This window comes from Oncorhynchus clarkii, chromosome 17 (assembly GCF_045791955.1).
Source record: "Oncorhynchus clarkii lewisi isolate Uvic-CL-2024 chromosome 17, UVic_Ocla_1.0, whole genome shotgun sequence".
NCBI classification, from domain to species: domain Eukaryota; kingdom Metazoa; phylum Chordata; class Actinopteri; order Salmoniformes; family Salmonidae; genus Oncorhynchus; species Oncorhynchus clarkii.
In genome coordinates, this window is record NC_092163.1 from 72108049 (window position 1) to 72128818 (window position 20770).

The window sequence follows — 20770 nt, forward strand, 5'->3', positions numbered from 1 at the left end:
TGTGTGTGTGTATTTGACTGTCTGTTTCTGTGTGTGTGTATGTGTGTGTGTGTGTGCGTGTGTGACTGTCTGTTTCTGTGTGTGTGTGTGTGTGTGTGTGTGTGTGTGTGTGTGTGTGTGTGTGTGTGTTACGGATACAGGTATCCTGTGTGTGTATCCTGTGTGTGTGTGTTTCTTTTCTCTCCTTCTCCCCTCACAGGTGAAAATCATCACTCCCCAATCAGTCAACAATCAATCATCAATCTGAAGACACACCTCCTCCTGTTTCCTACCCTATCACAGTTCCTTCCCCATGGTTTAAAAACCCCATCATTTGTTTGCTCTGGAGCTCAATCTCTTTGTAAATCCCATGTTGGTAGATCTCTGTTCTTCATAGATTTCAGTAGCTCAATCTCTTTGTAAATGCCATGTTTGTAGATCTCTGTTCTTCGCTCGCTCTCTGTGTATTAATTAACCTCTCTTTTGTTTGAGCACCTCCAAATCACTTTGTCATCTCCTGTGAGTATTGTTTTGGTTATGGTGTTTGTTGCTTGTGGGAAAAGGGGGAAAACAAGACAAGTCGCCCATGGGCATACACTACCCGTAGGTGAACTTTGTTAAATACACTAGTTAGAACTGGGCGGACCACCCACTGTATTTTTGGTTAGTTAGCTGTTGTGAAAGTAGGCTAGTCTAGCTTAGGGGTGTTTTTGCATATTTATTGCTTCTTTCCTTGGGTCCAGCTCAGCCCCTTTTTCCTGCTCCCCCCATTACCGTGTGTTTATCAAATAAACCTTGAGTTTGACGGTAGATTTCAGTTGTCCTGGTTATTACGTTCACACTTTTACTTTGTCACAATTATAATTTACATGAGTTATTTTACGGGTCTCATTACCATCCCCCCCTAGACTGTCGGGCCAAAAGGGATTCGTAACAGTGTGTGTGTGCGCGCGCGTGTGTGTGTGTGACTGTCTGTTTCTGTGTCTGTGTGTGTGACTGTCTGACTGTGCATCTGTGAGTGACTGTCTGACTGCATCTGTGAGTGTGTTTGCACACCCCTGTCTCTGCCCCCCTGTCTCTGCCCCCCTGTTTCTGCCCCCCTGTTTCTGCCCCCCTGTTTCTGCCCCCGTGTTTGATAAGCTCCATTCTGACAGACTCAGAACACACAGCACAGGAAGTGGCAGTGGAAATATGGAATCTGGGACTCTGATCTAAATTTAACAGATATATGAGGACGGACGAGACTGTTATATAAAGCTTGTTGTCCTTCTTCCTACACTCTTGGAAAAAAGGGTTCCAAAAGGATTCTTCAGCTGTCCCCATAGAATAACCATTTTGGATTCCAGGAAAACCCCTTTTTTGTTCCAGGTAGAACCATTTTGGGTTCCATGTAGAACCCTCTGTGGAAAGGGTTCTACATGGAACCTAAAATAGTTATACTTGGAAACAAGAGATCGACCTAGAACCAACAATGGTTCTTCTAAGGGTCCTCCTACGGGGACAGCCGGAGAACCCTTTTAAGTTCTAGACAGTACCTTATTTTCTAAGAGTGTAGTGGTCAGCTGTAGTGCAGTGGTTCTCAAATAGTTTGGCCTTGGGACCCAGATTTGACCAGGCTGTTTTAATCGCCACCCAATATTTGCATCGCGGATGCCATCTGGAAAGCTATGTTTAATGCTATATTGAAAGTAAATGTAGAAATGTATATGACAAGGGAACAACATTCCCACCTTTTCCATTATCAACAATTCATTTTGACCATATTGTAAATGAAGAATGTTTGTAATCACACTGATTTGAGAGCACAAAATCTGTTTATTGCTGTATATAAAGAGCTATTTGTAATTTCACAATGTTCAATCTAGTTCAACTTAAAGATGATTGATTGTTTGTAAATCCAGCACATTAAACCGCAATTTGAACATCCCCTAAAAACAGGTTATTTTCACATTTGACTATTCAGGTGAGTTTTTCCCTCGGAATTGAAACAAGAGTGAATCAATGGCATTACAAGACTCAGGTTCAGCATAAAGAGATAATGCATAAGCATGCAGGCTGTACTAAACTTGAAATGCCCTCAACTTTGGATAGTAAGACTCGGCCCTGTATGGTAAGGGCTCTGCGACTAGCAATTAAAAATGAATTTAGCCTTTTTGTATTTTAGGCAGAACATTTAGAATAGCCTGAAGAGGGCTTCTTGGTAGCTAGTTATGAGGTCAGGAGATTGGGATCCTATCTGGGCTAGCTAAAGACAACTTCATACAATTGCTAGTGCCTAGTTGTATTACAGAGAAAAACAAAAATCTAAAATAAATAGTCGATTTTTACATGACAAATCTGAGGGGGCACGTGCCCCTGTACACGCTATGAGCATGCCGCCTCTGCAGCTTGGCATGATGTCACACAAATATGAGTCACTGTGTGTGTGGGCGTGCGTGCGTGCATGCATGTGTGTGCTCATGTGCATGTACGCTTGCGTATGAGCACACTCATGTGTGTGTGCATGTCTGTGTGTGTGTGTGGGTTGGTGTGACGTGTGTGGAATGTGTGTGTGTGACAGAGATTAAATAAGAGAGAAAAAGAGGTTACAAACATCCTGTTACAATACATTTAATCCTCCTTTTTAGCTCTTCCATTGGCTCGTTTTGTGTACAGCATCCTCTGACCCCCACTCACACACTCTCTCCAACGCAGCATGTGGCCCTTCAATTGTATTCTTCATCATAGGTTTATCCCATTGCAGTGGTTAGCAGTTGGTATGGAACACTGACATATGCATGACTGCTTAGGACTTACAGTGGAATTATCCTGGCTTTGCGTGAAAGAGGAAATCTGCAGTTCGGTAAGAAAATAACCGTCCTCTCTATTTAAGTCTGTCAAGCCTTTTCAGAACAGATTCATATTACTGTTTTACAATTTTACACATGTAAGTCTAGTATTATGGCAAAAATAGTCCTTTCTCTTTTTACTCCACTCCTGTCTGGTTCTAGGTCTCTTTGTGATTACTCCACTCCTGTCTGGTTCTAGGTCTCTTTGTGATTACTCCACTCCTGTCTGGTTCTAGGTCTCTTTGATTACTCCACTCCTGTCTGGTTCTAGGTCTCTGTGTCCTAACAGGAGACATCTTGTCAATCTAACATCTTGGTGTGTGGTGTGCTCTGTAGATATGGGCTGCATTCTACTGGATGTCATAATAATCTGTGGCAAGATTCAGAGGTACAGTGGGTTCGTAAATGTTGATAAACAAACACTATCACGTTGACTAGTTTAAACCAAACCAGCAGACGGCTAGCAGTGTATGTTTAATCAATAAGGCCCGAGGAGGTGTGGTATATGGCCAATGTACCACAACTACAGGCTGTTCTTATGCGCGACGCAATGTGGAGTGTCTGGATACAACCCTTAGCCGTGGTATATTAGCCATATTTCACAAACCCCAGAGGTGCCTTATTGCGATTATAAACTGGTTACCAATGTAATTAGAGCAGTAAAAATACATGTTTTGTCATACCAGTGGTATACGGTCTGATATACCGCGGCTGTTAGCCAATCAGCATTCAGGGCTCGAACCACCCAGTCACTCCATTGTCATTAATGTCAAATCTATTCATGTTCATCAATGTGTGTGTTTGTGTGTGTGTACGTGCGTGTGTGCAGATATGTACGTGTGTGTGTTTCTGTGTGTCTGTACCTGTGAGTTTCTGAATGTGTGTGTGCGTGCATGTCCACATGCATTAGTTCATACAGTGTGTGCGTGTGGTAACATCTGCTGCTCTCCTACTATGCCTACATTACATGTGTAAATGCAGGCCTTACTAGCCGTACCTCCAGGTTGTTCAAGGCACTGGCCTGTTGTGTTTATCTCCACTCCGATGATTACTGAATGGGTCATCTGGAACAGAGACACGGAGCCATGTGTTGTGCAGGAGGGCAAATAGGACTAAATTAACTACAGGTCCAATTATATATTACATTGAGTATCTTATAGTGATTGCCTCTGGCGATCTACTGTGCAGCTGCAGCAGAACATGTCAACAAGTCCCCCACGACAAAGATGCTGCTGTTTTCTTTTGTTTTGTTATGAGGGTGGTAGACAGGGTCTGGGTGTTGATGGGGAGGCCATGGTTACCGTAGTACAGGGTGGAGTCCATAATGTCTATAATGTACATCCCATCACATATATATTTTTATACTCCGGACTCCGACATTGCTCGTCCTAATATTTATATATTTCTTAATTCCATTATTTACTTTTAGATTTGTGTGTATTGTTGTGAATTGTTAGATATTACTGCACTGCTGGAGCTAGGAACACAAGCATTTCTCTACACCTGCAATAACATCTGTTAAATATGTGTACGCAACCTCTGCAAATAGATTTTAAGATGTCGCATGAACCAGGGACATGACCAGACCGTGAGTTGGAGAGGGGTGGGGTGCTGCTGGCACTACCTTAAAGGGCCAGCAGTCCTGCTGCGTGTGCCAAATGATGTCAGTCAGTAACGATGTCAGTCTGTCACTGACTCTCCCAGCATGCAGTTCACTGGAGGGAAAAGGGGAATGATGGAATACGTTTGTGGCAAAGCTGCTCCAACCGAAATGATGAGAATTAAAATATTAACACAATTCTATTTTATTTGACGTGACTTTCATGACACTCAATTCAAGTTTCCACGTCCCCACGCATTCCCGAGCCTCTGTTGAAATCATATTTGACAGCACATACAGTGAATCTGTAGACAGTAACCCACTCTCTTTCTCTGTGTGTCAGACAGACAGACTGGTAGGTACACCTGTTGTCCAGTATAGTGTAGAACAAATGTCACAAGAAGCATGCCATTTTCCGTCTCCTACGGCTTGCAAGAATATGATCCACAGTATATTTTGTATGAGATAAACACATGCACGTGTTCTCCCTAGTCTCCCACGAAGCAGGACCACACACATGGAGCTCTACAACACCCCTCAATTTGTTTCTGATTGAGTCCATATATGTTCAGTAACCTAACTACTGATATTTGATATTCAGGAAGGACAGATATCAGATCTTAACATAATCCCTCTGTTGTCGCAGAGAATTTACCTGCTGCATCAGGAAATTGAAATGAGCCTCGTGAGTTGACTGAAAATGAGCAGTTCTCTTCCTCTCCACGCGAAGGCAGTCAAGTCAGTGTGATCTGGGCTTGCTATCAAAATAATGTTCTCTCTCGCTAAAACGCTATAGGCCTAGGTCCTAGTTCTACACCCTTCAAATGCTCAAAAATGTATCTGAAATGCAGCCATACATATCAACAGCCATGGTTTTATATAGCTTAATAACACAAGATTGATATTGGTCTCCACTAGGCTACGACAAGTGTATACTAGGGTCAAAATGTAGTTCAATAGTGGCCTGGGGTCGGTCTAGCAGTTAGGAACACTGCCTTCAGAGTGCACATATAGGCTTACAATGTCGGTGTGAGTTAAATTCTGACCCACGCCCTTCTGTAACAAATAACTCAATCCCCCGATTGACCTGAATTATTTACACATTTCAAATATGGACAGTCCAGGGATATTTTACCCCTGATTCTGATAAGAAATGACCATACCAGACACTTTTGGATAACATAAATGGATAACAAATCAAATAATAACAGTAGGCTACACCAACATTAGTTATCATTCATAAAAGGTATCTGGTAAATTGCCAGAGTAGATTTGCCATGTTGAACAAGGAAATACTTGATTTCTACTGTACAGAATGCTTGCCTGTTATAAAACGTTTTTCCGATTGCATTCATCCATGAGTCAAAGGGCAGTGGGACGAATTCGAAGCTACGTCGACTCTGGGGTCAGTGGCTTTTAACCGCATGACCACACAGGCACTGAGGCAACCAAAATAATTTATTCTGCCTATTGCTTGCCTTCAACATATAATAAAACAATTGATTAAAAAAAAGCATAACAAAAACATTTACCCCTTACATATATGTCAATTTCTTATAATCCACATATGAATTCGCACAAGGCTCTTTGTAGCTTGCACGTAGCCTACAGAAGGCACGGTACTGCCAGTGACAGCCAGTGTAGGCCGGCATTGTAAATAAGAATTTGTTCTTAACTGACTTGCCTAGTTAAATAAAGGTTAAATTGAAAAAATAAGTAAAAGAAAAGAAAACTGCATTGTATACAAACACCTAACGCAGGATTATTTTCCTCCTGGGACTAAATTATCTGTCACTTTAATCTTAGTTATATGTACATATCTAACTCAATTTCCTCGTACCCCTGCATATCAACACGGTACTGGTACCTACGTGTGTTACTCATTGTGTATTTATTATGACTTTTATTCATTTGCTTTTCTATTATTTCTCATTTTTCTTTCTCTCTGCATTGTTGGGAAGGGCCCGTAAGTAAGCATTTCACTGTTAGTGAAACTACGCCTGTTGTTATCAAAGCATGTGATCAACAAAAATTGCTTTGATTTGAAAGGGATTAAATGAAGATCCGACATTTGCAGTCAAGAAAACACCATGAAAAAGGCAACCATTTAGAATCAATCAATTGTAGCATGGTAATAGTTTGGAGACTTTCACTTGGTCTTATCCACATGTAAACAAAGGCTGAAATATAAAATATGAAGAGCATCATGTAATTTTTTTATTATTTTTCTTTCAGAAAACCATGAGCGGCGGCGTGAACATCAAGACCATATCCCAGGCCCAGCCAAGCTCAGGTCTGGTCTCTGGTATCCCCCTTCCCCAGAGGATAACCCCCCTCTCCAAACTGGACCCCAAACATCAGGGGGGCAGCGCCCTATCTAACCCCACAGCACAGTTTCAACTCAGCACCAAAATGCATCCCTCCTACTCTTCATCATCTTCATCCTTTTCAAACGAGCTGCTGAGTGGTGCAGCTTTGAGGGGTGGTATCTGTCCCACTGGCTCCTCCTCCAGAGTCTCCTATGCCCCAGAGAGAGGCACCATCAGCCGGTCAGCCTACAGCAGCCCCCAGGTCCCCAAGAGACAGACACCACCACCACGTTCCAAGGACACCCTGGACCTCCGCAGCAGCAATGCTCTATCCCAGAAGGCTTTTCGAGAACACACCAGGAGAAATGCCAATGGGAACTGGGCCTCAGGCGCGGTTCGCCACAGCCGTCTGGACGACAATGGAGATGCGCAGGATGCCCTGTCGAAGCTCTCTGGTGGTGATCTCCACTCAGGCCAAAGCAGGCTCTCCAGCACTAAAGCAGGGAACGGGAATCTGATCAGCGCTGTGTTGATGACCACCCATCAGGAGCAGAGGGAGCCGAGGAACCTCTCCTGCCATGGCATGATCGCTCCTAAAAAAGACATGTCCACCAACAAACATAGAGCGTCCCATCTGAGCCAGAGTGGTGGTGGTGGTACCAGGCAGACAGTCAGTGTGCCACGCAGAGGGAGTGAGCCAGCCCGTAGTAACATGGCCACTGTGGCACCTTTCAGGTTCAGGTGAGGGTACACTGATAGCATCAGCTCTACTTTAATGTGTACTCACTGGGAGTATGTTTGGAATACATTTAAGACAATCCACTGGGGACAGATGTCAATTCAACATCTGTTCCACTTGGTTCAATATAATATCATTGAAATTACATGGAAACAATGTTGAGTCAACCAGGTGCCTAGTGGGAATACATTATTATATTGGCTATTCAGTACAAAATATTGTAGTGTAAAAATGTATTATATGAATGTCCCTGAATTGTATCGTGGTGTAAATTGATGGTCATGCTGTGCGTGTAGGTTGAATGTCCAGGATGATGATGCCTCTTCTCTGGAGGACCTGAGTGACTGCTCCTCTGACTCCATGGAGGTGTGCTGTGACGACCTGGGTGAGTCACATTCACTCGTTGTCTCGCTACGTTCACTGTACAGTACTAGTATTAGGGTTGGCCTACTTAACTCAACTACAAAGTATATTACTGCTTGAGGATTGAAGAACAAACTGGTTTTGGATACCACGTTCGGTTCGACTTCCATTAAACATCTTGTAGACATTCTTTTTAACCAATTCAATGAAAATGTGTTATAGGGTTTACTGCCCCAGTCCTACACCAATGTGATTAAGGTGTTACACAAATCTCCAGATCCAGGGTTTGGTACCAAATCCAGTCCGCCTGCTGTAGTAGGTTATCTGAGCAGGCTTTATGGGTATTTGTAGTCGTTTTCAGCCACTTATCTGTCTAAATCCGTCCTGACAAACTGTCAAAAAGTATGTAGACATCTGCTTGTCAAATATCTCATTGCAAAATCAGGGCCATTAATATGGAGTTGGTCACCACTTTGCTGCTATAACAGCCTCCACTCTTCTGAGAATAGTGTGTCTCCACAAATTTCAAGGGGTGTACACATACTTTTGTATATAAAGTGTATGTATCCGCTCTAATCTGGAGCTCTCATCTGAGGCATCAAGGCCACATGTACAGCCTTACATTTGGTCATGATTTTGCATATACCAGGAATAGTAGAAAGTATGGTTAATTGTACTCTGGTATCCTTGAGGAAACATAAAACAATTGGAAAATGTTTCTAGACAATCTTTTTTGTTGTTGCTTGTGATCACGTGTTGAATTGGGATTTCGCAGGATGCAGGTGGTGGGATTGTTTCCAACTATGCTGTCCAATAATGTTGTTTTTCCATGTTCATTTTCAACAGAAATCTATTCACATTTCACTCTATGGTTAGGATCAATTCTGTCCCCTGACCATGTTTTAAAACTTCTTCAGGATTGGTGGGTGCCCTGCGGGACGGTTGAGCTAATGTAGGCTAATGTGATTAGCATGAGGTTGTAAGTAACAAGAACATTTACCAGGATTTACCAGGACATAGACATTTCTGATATTGAGACAAAGTAGAATCGCAATTCGCAATTCAACGGCTCAGACACAAGAGGTATGTGGCAGGGTCTACAGTCAATCACGGATTACAAAAAGAAAACCAGCCCAGTCACGGACCAGGATGTCTTGCTCCCAGGCAGACTAAAGAACTTTTTTGCCCACTTTGAGGACAATACAGTGCCACTGACACGGCCCGCAACCAAAACATGCGGACTCTCCTTCACTGCAGCCGTGGTGAGTAAAACATTTAAACGTGTTAACCCTCGCAAGGCTGCAGGCCCAGACGGCATCCCCGGCCGCGCCCTCAGAGCATGCGCAGACCAGCTGGCTGGTGTGTTTACGGACATATTCAATCAACCCCTATCCCAGTCTGCTGTTCCCACATGCTTCAAGAGGGCCACCATTGTTCCTGTTCCCAAGAAAGCTAAGGTAACTGAGCTAAACGACTACCGCCCCGTAGCACTCACTTCCGTCATCATGAAGTGCTTTGAGAGACTAGTCAAGGACCACCTCCACCCTACCTGACACCCTAGACCTACTCCAATTTGCTTACCGCCCAAATAGGTCCACAGACGATGCAATCTCAACCACACTGCACACTGCCCTAACCCATCTGGACAAGAGGAATACCCATGTGAGAATGCTGTTCATCGACTACAGCTCGGCATTTAACACCATAGTGCCCTCCAAGCTCGTCATCAAGCTCGAGACCCTGGGTCTCGACCCCGCCCTGTGCAACTGGGTACTGGACTTCCTGACGGGCCGCCCACAGGTGGTGAGGGTAGGTAACAACATCTCCACCCCGCTGATCCTCAACACTGGGGCCCCACAATGGTGCGTTCTGAGCCCTCTCCTGTACTCCCTGTTCACCCACGACTGCGTGGACACGCACGCCTCCAACTCAATCATCAAGTTTGCGGACGACACAACAGTGATAGGCTTGATTACCAACAACGACAAGACGGCCTACAGGGAGGAGGTGAGGGCCCTCGGAGTGTGGTGTCAGGAAAATAACCTCACACTCAACGTCAACAAAACTAAGGAGATGATTGTGGACTTCAGGAAACAGCAGAGGGAACACCCCCCTATCCACATCGATGGAACAGTAGTGGAGAGGGTAGTAAGTTTTAAGTTCCTCGGCGTACACATCACAGACAAACTGAATTGGTCCACCCACACAGACAGCATCGTGAAGAAGGCGCAGCAGCGCCTCTTCAACCTCAGGAAGCTAAAGAAATTTGGCTTGTCACCAAAAGCACTCACAAACTTCTACAGATGCACAATCGAGAGCATCCTGTCGGGCTGTATCACCGCCTGGTACGGCAACTGCTCCGCCCACAACCGTAAGGCTCTCCAGAGGGTAGTGAGGTCTGCACAACGCATCACTGGGGGCAAACTACATGCCCTCCAGGACACCTACACCACCCGATGTCACAGGAAGGCCATAAAGATCATCAAGGACAACAACCACACGAGCCACTGCCTGTTCACCCCGCTATCTTCCAGAAGGCGAGGTCAGTACAGGTGCATCAAAGCTGGGACCGAGAGACTGAAAAACAGCTTCTATCTCAAGGCCATCAGACTGTTAAACAGCCACCACTAACATTGAGTGGCTGCTGCCAACACACTGACTTAACTCCAGCCACTTTAATAATGGGAATTGATGGGAATTGATGTAAAATATATCACTAGCCACTTTAATTAAACAATGCTACTTAATATAATGTTTACATACCCTACATTATTTATCTCATATGTATACGTATATACTGTACTCTATATCATCTACTGCATCTTTATGTAATACATGTATCACTAGCCACTTTAAACTATGCCACTTTGTTTACATACTCATCTCATATGTATATACTGTACTCGATGCCATCTACTGCATCTTGCCTATGCCGCTCTGTACCATCACTCATTCATATATCTTTATGTACATATTCTTTATCCCTTTACACTTGTGTGTATTAGGTAGTAGTTTTGGAATTGTTAGCTAGATTACTCGTTGGTTATTACTGCATTGTCGGAACTAGAAGTATGTGACAAATAACATTTGATTTGATATTGGCAGAAAGCTTATATTCTTGTTAATCTAACTTCACTGTCCAATTTACAGTAGCTAGTACAGTGAAAGAATACCATTCTATTGTTTGAGGAGAATGCACAGTTTTGAACATGAAAATGTATTAAAAAACAAATGAGGCACATTTGGGCAGACTTGATACAATATTTTGAACAGAAATGCAATGGTTCATTGGATCGGTCTGAACCTTTGCACATGCACTGCTGCGATCTAGTGGCCAAGATCTAAATTGCAGCTGGGCTAGAATAATACATTATGGCCTTTCTCTTGCATTTCAAAGATAATGATAAAAAAAAAATAAATAAAGATTTTTCTTTATTTTTCTTATCTTTTATCAGATCTAATGTGTTATATTATCCTACATTCCTTTCACATTTCCACAAACTTCAAAGTGTTTCCTTTCAAATGGTACCAAGAATATGCACATCCTTGCTTCATTGCCTGAGCTACAGGCAGTTAGAATTGGGTATGTCATTTTAGGCGAAAATTGAAAAAAAGGGGACGATGCTTAAGAGTTTTTATCAGATGATTCAACCATGGTAAGCTACTTTATATCACAGATGACACCCTATCTTTTATTTTGCTAACAGATCACACCCTATATTTTATTTTGCTAACAGATCACACACAATCGTTTATTTTGCTAACAGATCACACCCTATCTTTTATTTTGCTAACAGATCACACACTATCTTTTATTTTGCTAACAGATCACACACAATCGTTTATTTTACTAACAGATCACACCCTATCTTTTATTTTGCTAACAGATAACACACTATCTTTTATTTTACTAACAGATCACACACAATCGTTTATTTTACTAACAGATCACACCCTATCTTTTATTTTGCTAACAGATCACACCCTATCTTTTATTTTGCTAACAGATCACACACTATCTTTTATTTTGCTAACAGATCACACACTATTTTATTTTGCTAACAGATCACACACAATCGTTTATTTTGCTAACAGATCACACACTATTTTATTTTGCTAACAGATCACACACAATCGTTTATTTTGCTAACAGATCACACACTATATTTTATTTTGCTAACAGATCACACACAATCGTTTATTTTGCTAACAGATCACACACTATATTTTATTTTGCTAACAGATCACACCCTATCTTTTATTTTGCTAACAGATCACACCCTATCTTTTATTTTGCTAACAGATCACACACTATTTTATTTTGCTAACAGATCACACACAATCGTTTATTTTGCTAACAGATCACACACTATATTTTATTTTGCTAACAGATCACACACTATATTTTATTTTGCTAACAGATCACACACAATCGTTTATTTTACTAACAGATCACACACTATATTTTATTTTGCTAACAGATCACACTATCTTTTATTTTACTAACAGATCACACACTATCTTTTATTTTTGTCAGTCATGGCAACACAGCAAATTAGGACATATTGACAAGCAGTTGTTTTTCAGTAAACAGGACAGCATGCCACGCAAATATGTACTGGTTGTTATAATATTCCAGTGTTAGTAGGCACCGCCCCTTTCACTAGTTCTCACTACAGTGACTGCCAACATACAGTACAGTAAACACTTCATTACTCCCCACCTGTTTTATACATCAAGACCTAGGATCTCCTCCAGCAGTTTGTCACAACTGCATCTCACTGCTGCTGTTATATAAATACCGTTTTTCGTAAACGCACATGTGGGAAAACATGTTTTTCCGCCTGTCAAAATCAATCTTAAAACACATACAGCATACGACGGTTTCCAAAATGTTTCTACATCTCGGGAGTACACTTGCCGTGAAATGTATGTCAAAACTGTTTAAAAAGCCATTCGAAGATCTTAACTTTAAACTCCATTGTCTGTTTTATTCTTACCAGAGAATGTATATGTTTTGCATCTTCAAATGAATTGAGTTGAATAGGAACATAGCGATTAATTTCACAGTGACATGTCTGTGAAAATGTTTAGTACCAAGTTTTCAGACTGCTGGGGGACATGAGGATTGGACATTGGAATAGTCATTCTGCAAAAATATCAATTTGCAAACATCCCTGTCTACAACAAACCACAATGTCAACCTACAGTTTAACTAACATGGACCTACAGTGAGAGGAGAATATGAAAGGAGAATACGAAAGTCACTCTGAGCCTGTAATGGAGAGAGAGGGGTCTAAGTGTTGCCCTGATTAGTACTCTTTAGGAACACCCAGTGTGCAGATAATGAGAAAAGGAACTCAGAAAACCACTTTTACTATAAAAGCCTTGTAAGTAGTTATAAAAGCCTTGTAAGTAGTTATAAAAGCCTTCTGAGTAGTTATAAAGTCTTTGAAGTGTCTCTTAATTATGGTAATGACCGAGAGAGGCTGTGATGGCCCCTCACTATATTCTTCTGGGAGAGGCTGTAGCGGCCCCTCACTATATTCTTCTGGGAGAAGCTGTGGTGGCCCCTCTCTATATTCTTCAGAGAGATGCTGTGGTGGCCCCTTACTATATTCCTCTGGGAGAGGCTGTGGTGGCCCCTCACTGTATTCCTGAGAGAGGCTGTTGTGGCCCCTCACTATATTCTTCAGAGAGATGCTGTGGTGGCCCCTTACTATATTCCTCTGGGAGAGGCTGTGGTGGCCCCTCACTGTATTCCTGAGAGAGGCTGTTGTGGCCCCTCACTGTATTCCTGAGAGAGGCTGTGGTGGCCTCTCACTATATTCCTCTGGGAGAGGCTGTGGTGGCCCCTCACTGTATTCCTCTAAGAGTGGGTGATGGCCCCTCACTGTATTCCTCAGAGAGGCTGTGGTGGCCCCTCACTATATTCCTCTGGGAGTGGCTGTGGTGGCCCCTCACTGTATTCCTCTGGGAGAGGCTGTGGTGGCCCCTCACTGTATTCCCGAGAGAGGCTGTGGTGGCCCCTCACTATATTCCTCTGGGAGAGGCTGTGGTGGCCCCTCACTGTATTCCTAAGAGAGGCTGTGGTGGCCCCTCGCTGTATTCCTCTAAGAGAGGGTGATGGCTCCTCACTGTATTCCTGAGAGAGGCTGTGATGGCCCCTCACTGTATTCCTCTAAGAGAGGGTGATGGCCCCTCACTGTATTCCTGAGAGAGGCTGTGGTGGCCCCTCACTGTATTCCTCTGGGAGAGGCTGTGGTGGCCCCTCACTGTATTCCTGAGAGAGGCTGTGGGTGGCCCCTCATTGTATTCCTCTGGGAGAGGCTGTGGTGGCCCCTCACTGTATTCCTCTGGGAGAGGCTGTGGGTGGCCCTTCACTATATTCCTCTGAGAGAGGCTGTGGTGGCCCCTCACTATATTCCTCTGGGAGAGGCTGTGGTGGCCCCTCACTGTATTCCTCTGGGAGAGGCTGTGTGTGGCCCTTCACTATATTCCTCTGGGAGAGGCTGTGGTGGCCCCTCACTGTATTCCTCTGAGAGAGGGTGATGGCCCCTCACTATATTCCCCTAGTAGAGGGTGGTGGGAGGTTGAGTGGTTGAGTGGTCTTTAGGGCCGAATGGACAGATGCAGGACTGAGGGATCCAGTGATTTGATCTAGAACGCACTTTCGCCTCCTGTCAGAGAGTGCCTCACATCCCCTCAGGACAGCCCTGGGGTCTCTTCCAACCCATCACTGTGTCTTAGACAGTATTGATAAAGGGGTAAAGAGAGGTCCGCTCTCTATTGAGAGGATATATGTTTATTCCATATTGAGAATGTTCTCTGTGTGGCTTCGTCAGTGTGATCAGTATGTGGCTTCATAAGTGTAATCAGTGTGTAGCTTCATCAAATCAAATTTTATTTGTCACATGTGCCGAATACAACCTTACTGTGAAATGCTTACTTACAAGCCCTTAACCAACAAGAAACAGAGTAGAAATCGAAAATATTTGCAAAATAAACTAAAGTTTAAAAAAATGTAGGTAAATAAGTAAGTAAATAACATTAGATAACAATAACGAGGCTATATAAACGGGGTACCGGTACCAAGGAACTTGAAACTCTCGCCACTACAGCCCCGTCGATGTTAATGGGGGCCTGTTTGGCTTTCCTTTTCCTATAGTCCTCGATCATCTCCTTTGTCTTGCTCACATTGAGGGAGAGGTTGTTGTCCTGGCACCACACCGCCAGGTCTCTGACCTCCTCCCTATAGGCCTTCTCATCCTTGTCGTCATTAAACATAATGATGGTGTTGGAGTCATGCTTGACCACTCAGTCGTGGGTGAACAGGGAATACAGGAGGGGACTAAGCTAGCTCCCCTGACGGGCCCAGGTGTTGAGGATCAGTGTGGCAGATGTGTTGTTGCCTACCCTTACCACCAGGTTAAACCAGCTGATCTATGGCAGCCATTTTGCAAACAACACCTGTGAACATTTTGAAATTGATGGTGGTATGTCCAGGAACAATATAATAGTATTATTTCTATGACAGCACACAAAACACTCCCAGGTTAAAAAAAGGAAGAAAGATAATCACTTTGGTGAGACTTGAAACGAGCAAGATGACTTAGTAGTTTTCATCGTCCTTCCTCTACAGGTCTCCAGAATATTGAGCTCAGCAGGAATATACTAATATTCAGCATATGGGGAAAGTTGGGAGAAGAAAATGCACTCACATTACTATTCAGGTTTTTACAATATCCTGGACCCTGGGGCTCACATTCCACTCAGCACAATGATTTCATTAATGTTTGAAAGGAGTTGTATTTTTATGGTAGGACATCAAGGATCCTTCTGCTTTTCTTTGACAGCACACACACACACACACACACACACACACACTGGGCAAGAACGTTCCTTTGTATCTTTGATATGTTGCAACATCATCATGGTTTTGCCACAGCAGCTGAGCCGTCACAGAATAATTACACAGACTCTCCAGTTCACTGGCAGCTGTGGAGCTGTCCAGCCCATAGCCTCTTTACTTACTTACACACACACACACACACAGCTGGTCAATCGTAGAGTCAGATTAGTCTCCAGATGTGTGGGAAAGCAGCGGCTGGATTCTGGATGCTGGTCCACCCTGGCCTCTCCTGAGGAAGGGTGTCTCCCTCCTAGCACTCAGATATGTTACAATGTCCTAGTTCAATAACCCAGTCCTCAGATATGTTACAATGTCCTAGTCCAATAGCGCAGCACTCAGATATGTTACAATGTCCTAGTACATTAACCCAGCACTCAGATGTGAGTTACAATGTCCTCTTAAGTATCCATCCCTTTTTTTAAATGTTTGCCTAAAATGACATACCCAAATCTAAATGCCTGTAACTCAGGCGATGACGCAAGGATATGCATATTCTTGGTACCATGTGAAAGGAAAAACTTTGAAGTTTGTGGAAATGTGAAAGTAATGTAGGAGAACACAATAGATCTGGTAAAAGAAAATACAAATAAAAAAACAACGGTTCTTTTATATTTTCTTTGTACCATCATATTTGAAAGGCCATAATGTATTATTCATGCCCAGGTGCAATTTAGATTTTGGCCACTAGATGGCAGTAGTGTATGTGCAAAGTTTTAGACTGATCCAATGAACCATTGCATTTCTGTTCAAAATGTTGTATCAAGACTGCCCAAATGTTCCTCATTTGTTTATTACAGTTTTTTTCGATTGCTAAATGACAGTGGGCACAACTGGAGTCACATGTGCAAAACTCTAACTACAGTCTGCACTACCAACAGTCACCTGAGCTAAACAGTTCACATCACCTGCAAAACTCATTCCAAGCAACACAACTCTTAACACATGGCTCAAAACACGCTCAGTGCAGCCAAACACTATGCACAACCCTCACTGAGATAACACACACTGTCACTCAGAACACACTGAGAGTAAAAACACTAGCATCAAACACCAATACAGAAAATACAAACTTTTCATCTTTACAGTTTGAACAATTTCAGTGACTTCATACAAAGTAATATTTTCTTCAAAGAAAAGAGTGACATTCTTTCACATGATTTATTAAAAATTTTAGAACATAACAATTCTTTAAGGTAAATGAAAATTAGCAGTTTGCTTCAATAGTCTGTAGTAATTTACGGAATTGCAGTAATGAGAAAAAAAGGGTAGAAACTAAAAGTACATACTGTAATTCGAACAAATAATTGAGGGGCTAATCCTGCCTCTCTCTAGCATCAGGCCACAGGTTTTCTTCAACATCACATCTAATGTTTTCTCTTGCCATGCACCTGGGGAAGAACCTTCTGGAGTGCCTTATCCATCCCTGGCAGTCCTCTGGACTCGTGTCCTCACATCCGGCACGCATGGCTTCCAAAAGAGACATTTGGTCATGTGGGTGGTGACCAAACACTTTCCACCTCCAGGCAGAGAAAAACTCCTCTATTGGGTTGAGGAAGGGTGAATATGCAGGCAGGTACAAAACCATAAATCTGTGATGTGCTGCAAACCAATCTGTGACAGCTGCAGAGTGGTGAAAAGCAACGTTATCGCAAACTATGACAAACTTGGGGGTTTCTTACTGGCTCCCCCTGTTCTGCTGGCACTAGCTGAGCATAGAGCTGTTCTAGAAAATCTATAAGCCTTTCTGTGTTGTATGGGCCAATGAGTGGTGTGTTGAGAAGCAAACCATCATTGGCCATTGCAGCACATATGTGGCCCTTTGACCTATAACATTCCTTCCTCTGTGCCGTGTTTTGGCAAGGTTAAATCCAGCTTCATCGATAAATACAAATGAATGTGGTCTTTCCAGTGCTTCCACCTCCATTACTCTCTGAAAAACAGTAAGTGCACAGTTTTACTGTAGAAATGCTAGTGTTTTTTTTTACTGTAAATATTTTGTATAGCTGTGTACGTAACCTCAGACGTCTTACCTGGACATATTGGTATCTTTACTCTTTTACCCGTTCACTGTTTCTCTCGAACGGTACAGTGTATAACTGTTTCATTGTAACTTGGTGTTTCTTTAGGACTCGAGCAATAGTTGTTGTGCTGACAGAATTAACATTTTCAAATATATCATTATCAGCCAGCACTCTATCTTGAATCTCCCGCAGTTTTATTGCATTGTTGACAACAACCATGTCAACAATAGCATTTTCCTGCGCATCTGAAAATATTTTTCCTCTTCCCCCTGTTGAGGGCAGCCTTTGGGTCCTGTTGTAAAAATATATTTTACTCAAACTTACTGTAATATATATCTGTGTAAATATTCAATAATTGCAATACAAAATAGATTCCTGTAATGTTTTCATTTACTGTAAGGATGTAACTCACCTGTTTGCATGATGGAAAATTCGCATTACAGATGCCACTGTGGATCTTTGCAGATTGGGTTGCACCCTCAACCCTGCCTCTCTCAATGAGAGACCATGGTTCACGACATGGTCTATAAGTGTAGCCCTTATTTCATCTGAAATAACAGCTCTTTGTCTTCTTTGTCTTCCTCCACGCATCCGCCCTCTCCCTGCCACCCTTCTCCCTCCACGAACCCATCTTCCTTGTTCCATTTCCAAAATGAGTCTTTCTGAGCTCTACCTATATATACTGTAATATGTGTGTGTGTTCACTAACAAGTCTAAAACAAGACACCTGCTTAGCCTTTCAGCTGAAATTGCAATCAGCAGTGTTTGAAAGGCACAAGGCTGAAATCTATTCCATTTTGAATGTGTGGTTCACAGTTTTGACAGCAGTGTGTTAGCATTTTAACAAAGTGCTGTAAATCCACAGTGTTGTGCAGGTTGTGGTTAAAGTCATGGGATAAGTGTGTAGAGTTTTGAAAACTGTGTTCAAGCAATGAAAAACGAACTAGAGTTTGGTCCACATGAACTGCTGCTGTGCAGACTGTAGTTAGAGTTTTGCACATGTGACTCCAGTTGTGTCCACTGTCGTTTAGCAATCGAAAAAAACTGTAATAACTTTTTATTTTCAAAACTGTGCACTCTCCTCAAACAATAGCAATGTATTATTTCACTGTAATAGCTAATGTAAATTGGACAGTGCAGTTAGATTAACAAGAATTTAAGTTTTCTGCCAATATCAGATATGTCTACGTCCTGGTAAAGGTTCTTGTTACTTACAACCTCATGCTAATCGCATTAGCCTTCTTTAACTCAACCCGGATGGGACACCGATCCCAAATAAGTTTTTAACCCAGCATTCAGATATGTTACAATGTCCTAGTGCATTAATCCAGCACTCAGATACAGTGGCTTGCGAAAGTATTCACTCCCCTTGGCATTTTTCCTTTTCTTACAACCTGGAATTAAAATGTATTTTGGGGGGGGGTTTGTATCATTTGATTTACACAACATGTCTACCACTTTGAAGATTTTTTTCTTGTGAAACAAACAAGAATAAGACAACAAAAAAATGAAAACGTGCATAATTATTCACCCTCCCAAGTCAATACTTTGTAGAGCCACCTATTGCAGCAATTACAGCTTCAAATCTCTTGGGGTATGTCTCTATAAGCTTGGCAATTCCAGCATCTGGGATTTTTGCCCATTCTTCAAGGCAAAACTGCTCCAGCTCCTTCAAGTCGGATGGGTTCCTCTGGTGTACAGCAATCTTTAAGTCATACCACAGATTGAGGTCTGGGATTTGACTAGGCCATTCCAAGACATTTAAATGTTTCCCCTTAAACCACTCATGTGTTTCTTTAGCAGTAAGCTTAGGGTCATTGTCCTGCTGGAAGGTGAACCTCCATCCCAGTCTCAAATCTCTGGAAGACTGAATCAGGTTTCCCTCAATAATTTCCCTGTATTTTGCTCCATCCATCATTCCTTCAATTCTGACCAGTTTCCCAGTCCCTGCCAATGAAAAACATCCCTACAGCATGATGCTGCCACCACCCTGCTTCTCTGTGGGGATGGTATTCTCGGGGTGATAAGAGGTGTTGAGTTTGCGCCAGCCATAGTATTTTCCTTGATGGACAAATAACTACATTTAGTCTCATCTGAACAGAGGATCTTATTCCATATGTTTGGGGAGTCTCCCAAATGCTTTTTGGCGAGCACAAAATGTGTTTGCTAATTTTTCTCTTTAAGCAATGGCTTTTTTCTGGCGACTCTTCTGTGAAGCTCAGCTCTGTGAAGTGTACGGCTTAAAGTGTGGACAGATACTCCAATCTCAACTGTGGAGCTTTGCAGCTCCTTCAGGGTTATCTTTGGTCTCTTTGTTGCCTCTGATTAATGCCCTCCTTGCCTGGTCTGTGAGTTTTGGTGGGCGGCCCTCTCTTGGCAAGTTTGTTGTGGTGCAATATTCTTTCAATTTTTTAATAATGGATTTAATGGTGCTCTGTGTGATGTTCAAAGTTTCAGATATTTTTTTTATAACCCAACCCCGATCTGTACTTCCCCACAACTTTGTCCCTGACTTGTTTGGAGAGCTCTTGGTCTTCATGGTGCCGCTCGCTTTGTGGTGTCCCTTGCTTTGTGGTGTTGCAGACTTTGGGGCTGTTCGGAACAGGTGTGTATATATACTAAGATCATGTGACAGATCATGTGACACTTATATTGCATACACGTGGAATTATGTGACTTCTGAAGGTAATTTATTGCACCAGATCTTATTTAGGGGCTTCATAGTAAAGGGGGTGAATACATATGCACACACCACCTCAACCGTTTTTTGTATTTTTTATTTTTTTCATTTCACTTCACCAATTTGGACTATTTTGTGTATAACCATTACATGAAATCCAAATAAAAATATATTTAAATTACAGGTTGTAATGCAACAAAATAGGAAAAATGCCAAGGGGGATGAATACTTTTGCAAGGCACTGTATGTTAAAAATGTCCAAGTACATTAACCCAGCACTCAGATATGTTACAATGTCCTAGTTCAAGTATTCACAAACTGGGGTAAGCGCAATGCCGT

General features: G+C 42.5%; 1 protein-coding gene across 1 annotated transcript in view; it reads left to right on the forward strand.

Moving 5' to 3' along the window:
• Nucleotides 1–6648: 6648 nt before the first annotated feature.
• The window catches only part of LOC139371381 (neuron navigator 1-like), a 119422-nt gene continuing 105300 nt past the window's right edge, over nucleotides 6649–20770 (forward strand). Inside the window, exons 1-2 of the mRNA XM_071111747.1 lie at nucleotides 6649–7457; nucleotides 7752–7840. Coding sequence (XP_070967848.1) covers nucleotides 6649–7457; nucleotides 7752–7840 — 898 coding nt within the window. The remainder of the gene's footprint in view (nucleotides 7458–7751; nucleotides 7841–20770) is intronic.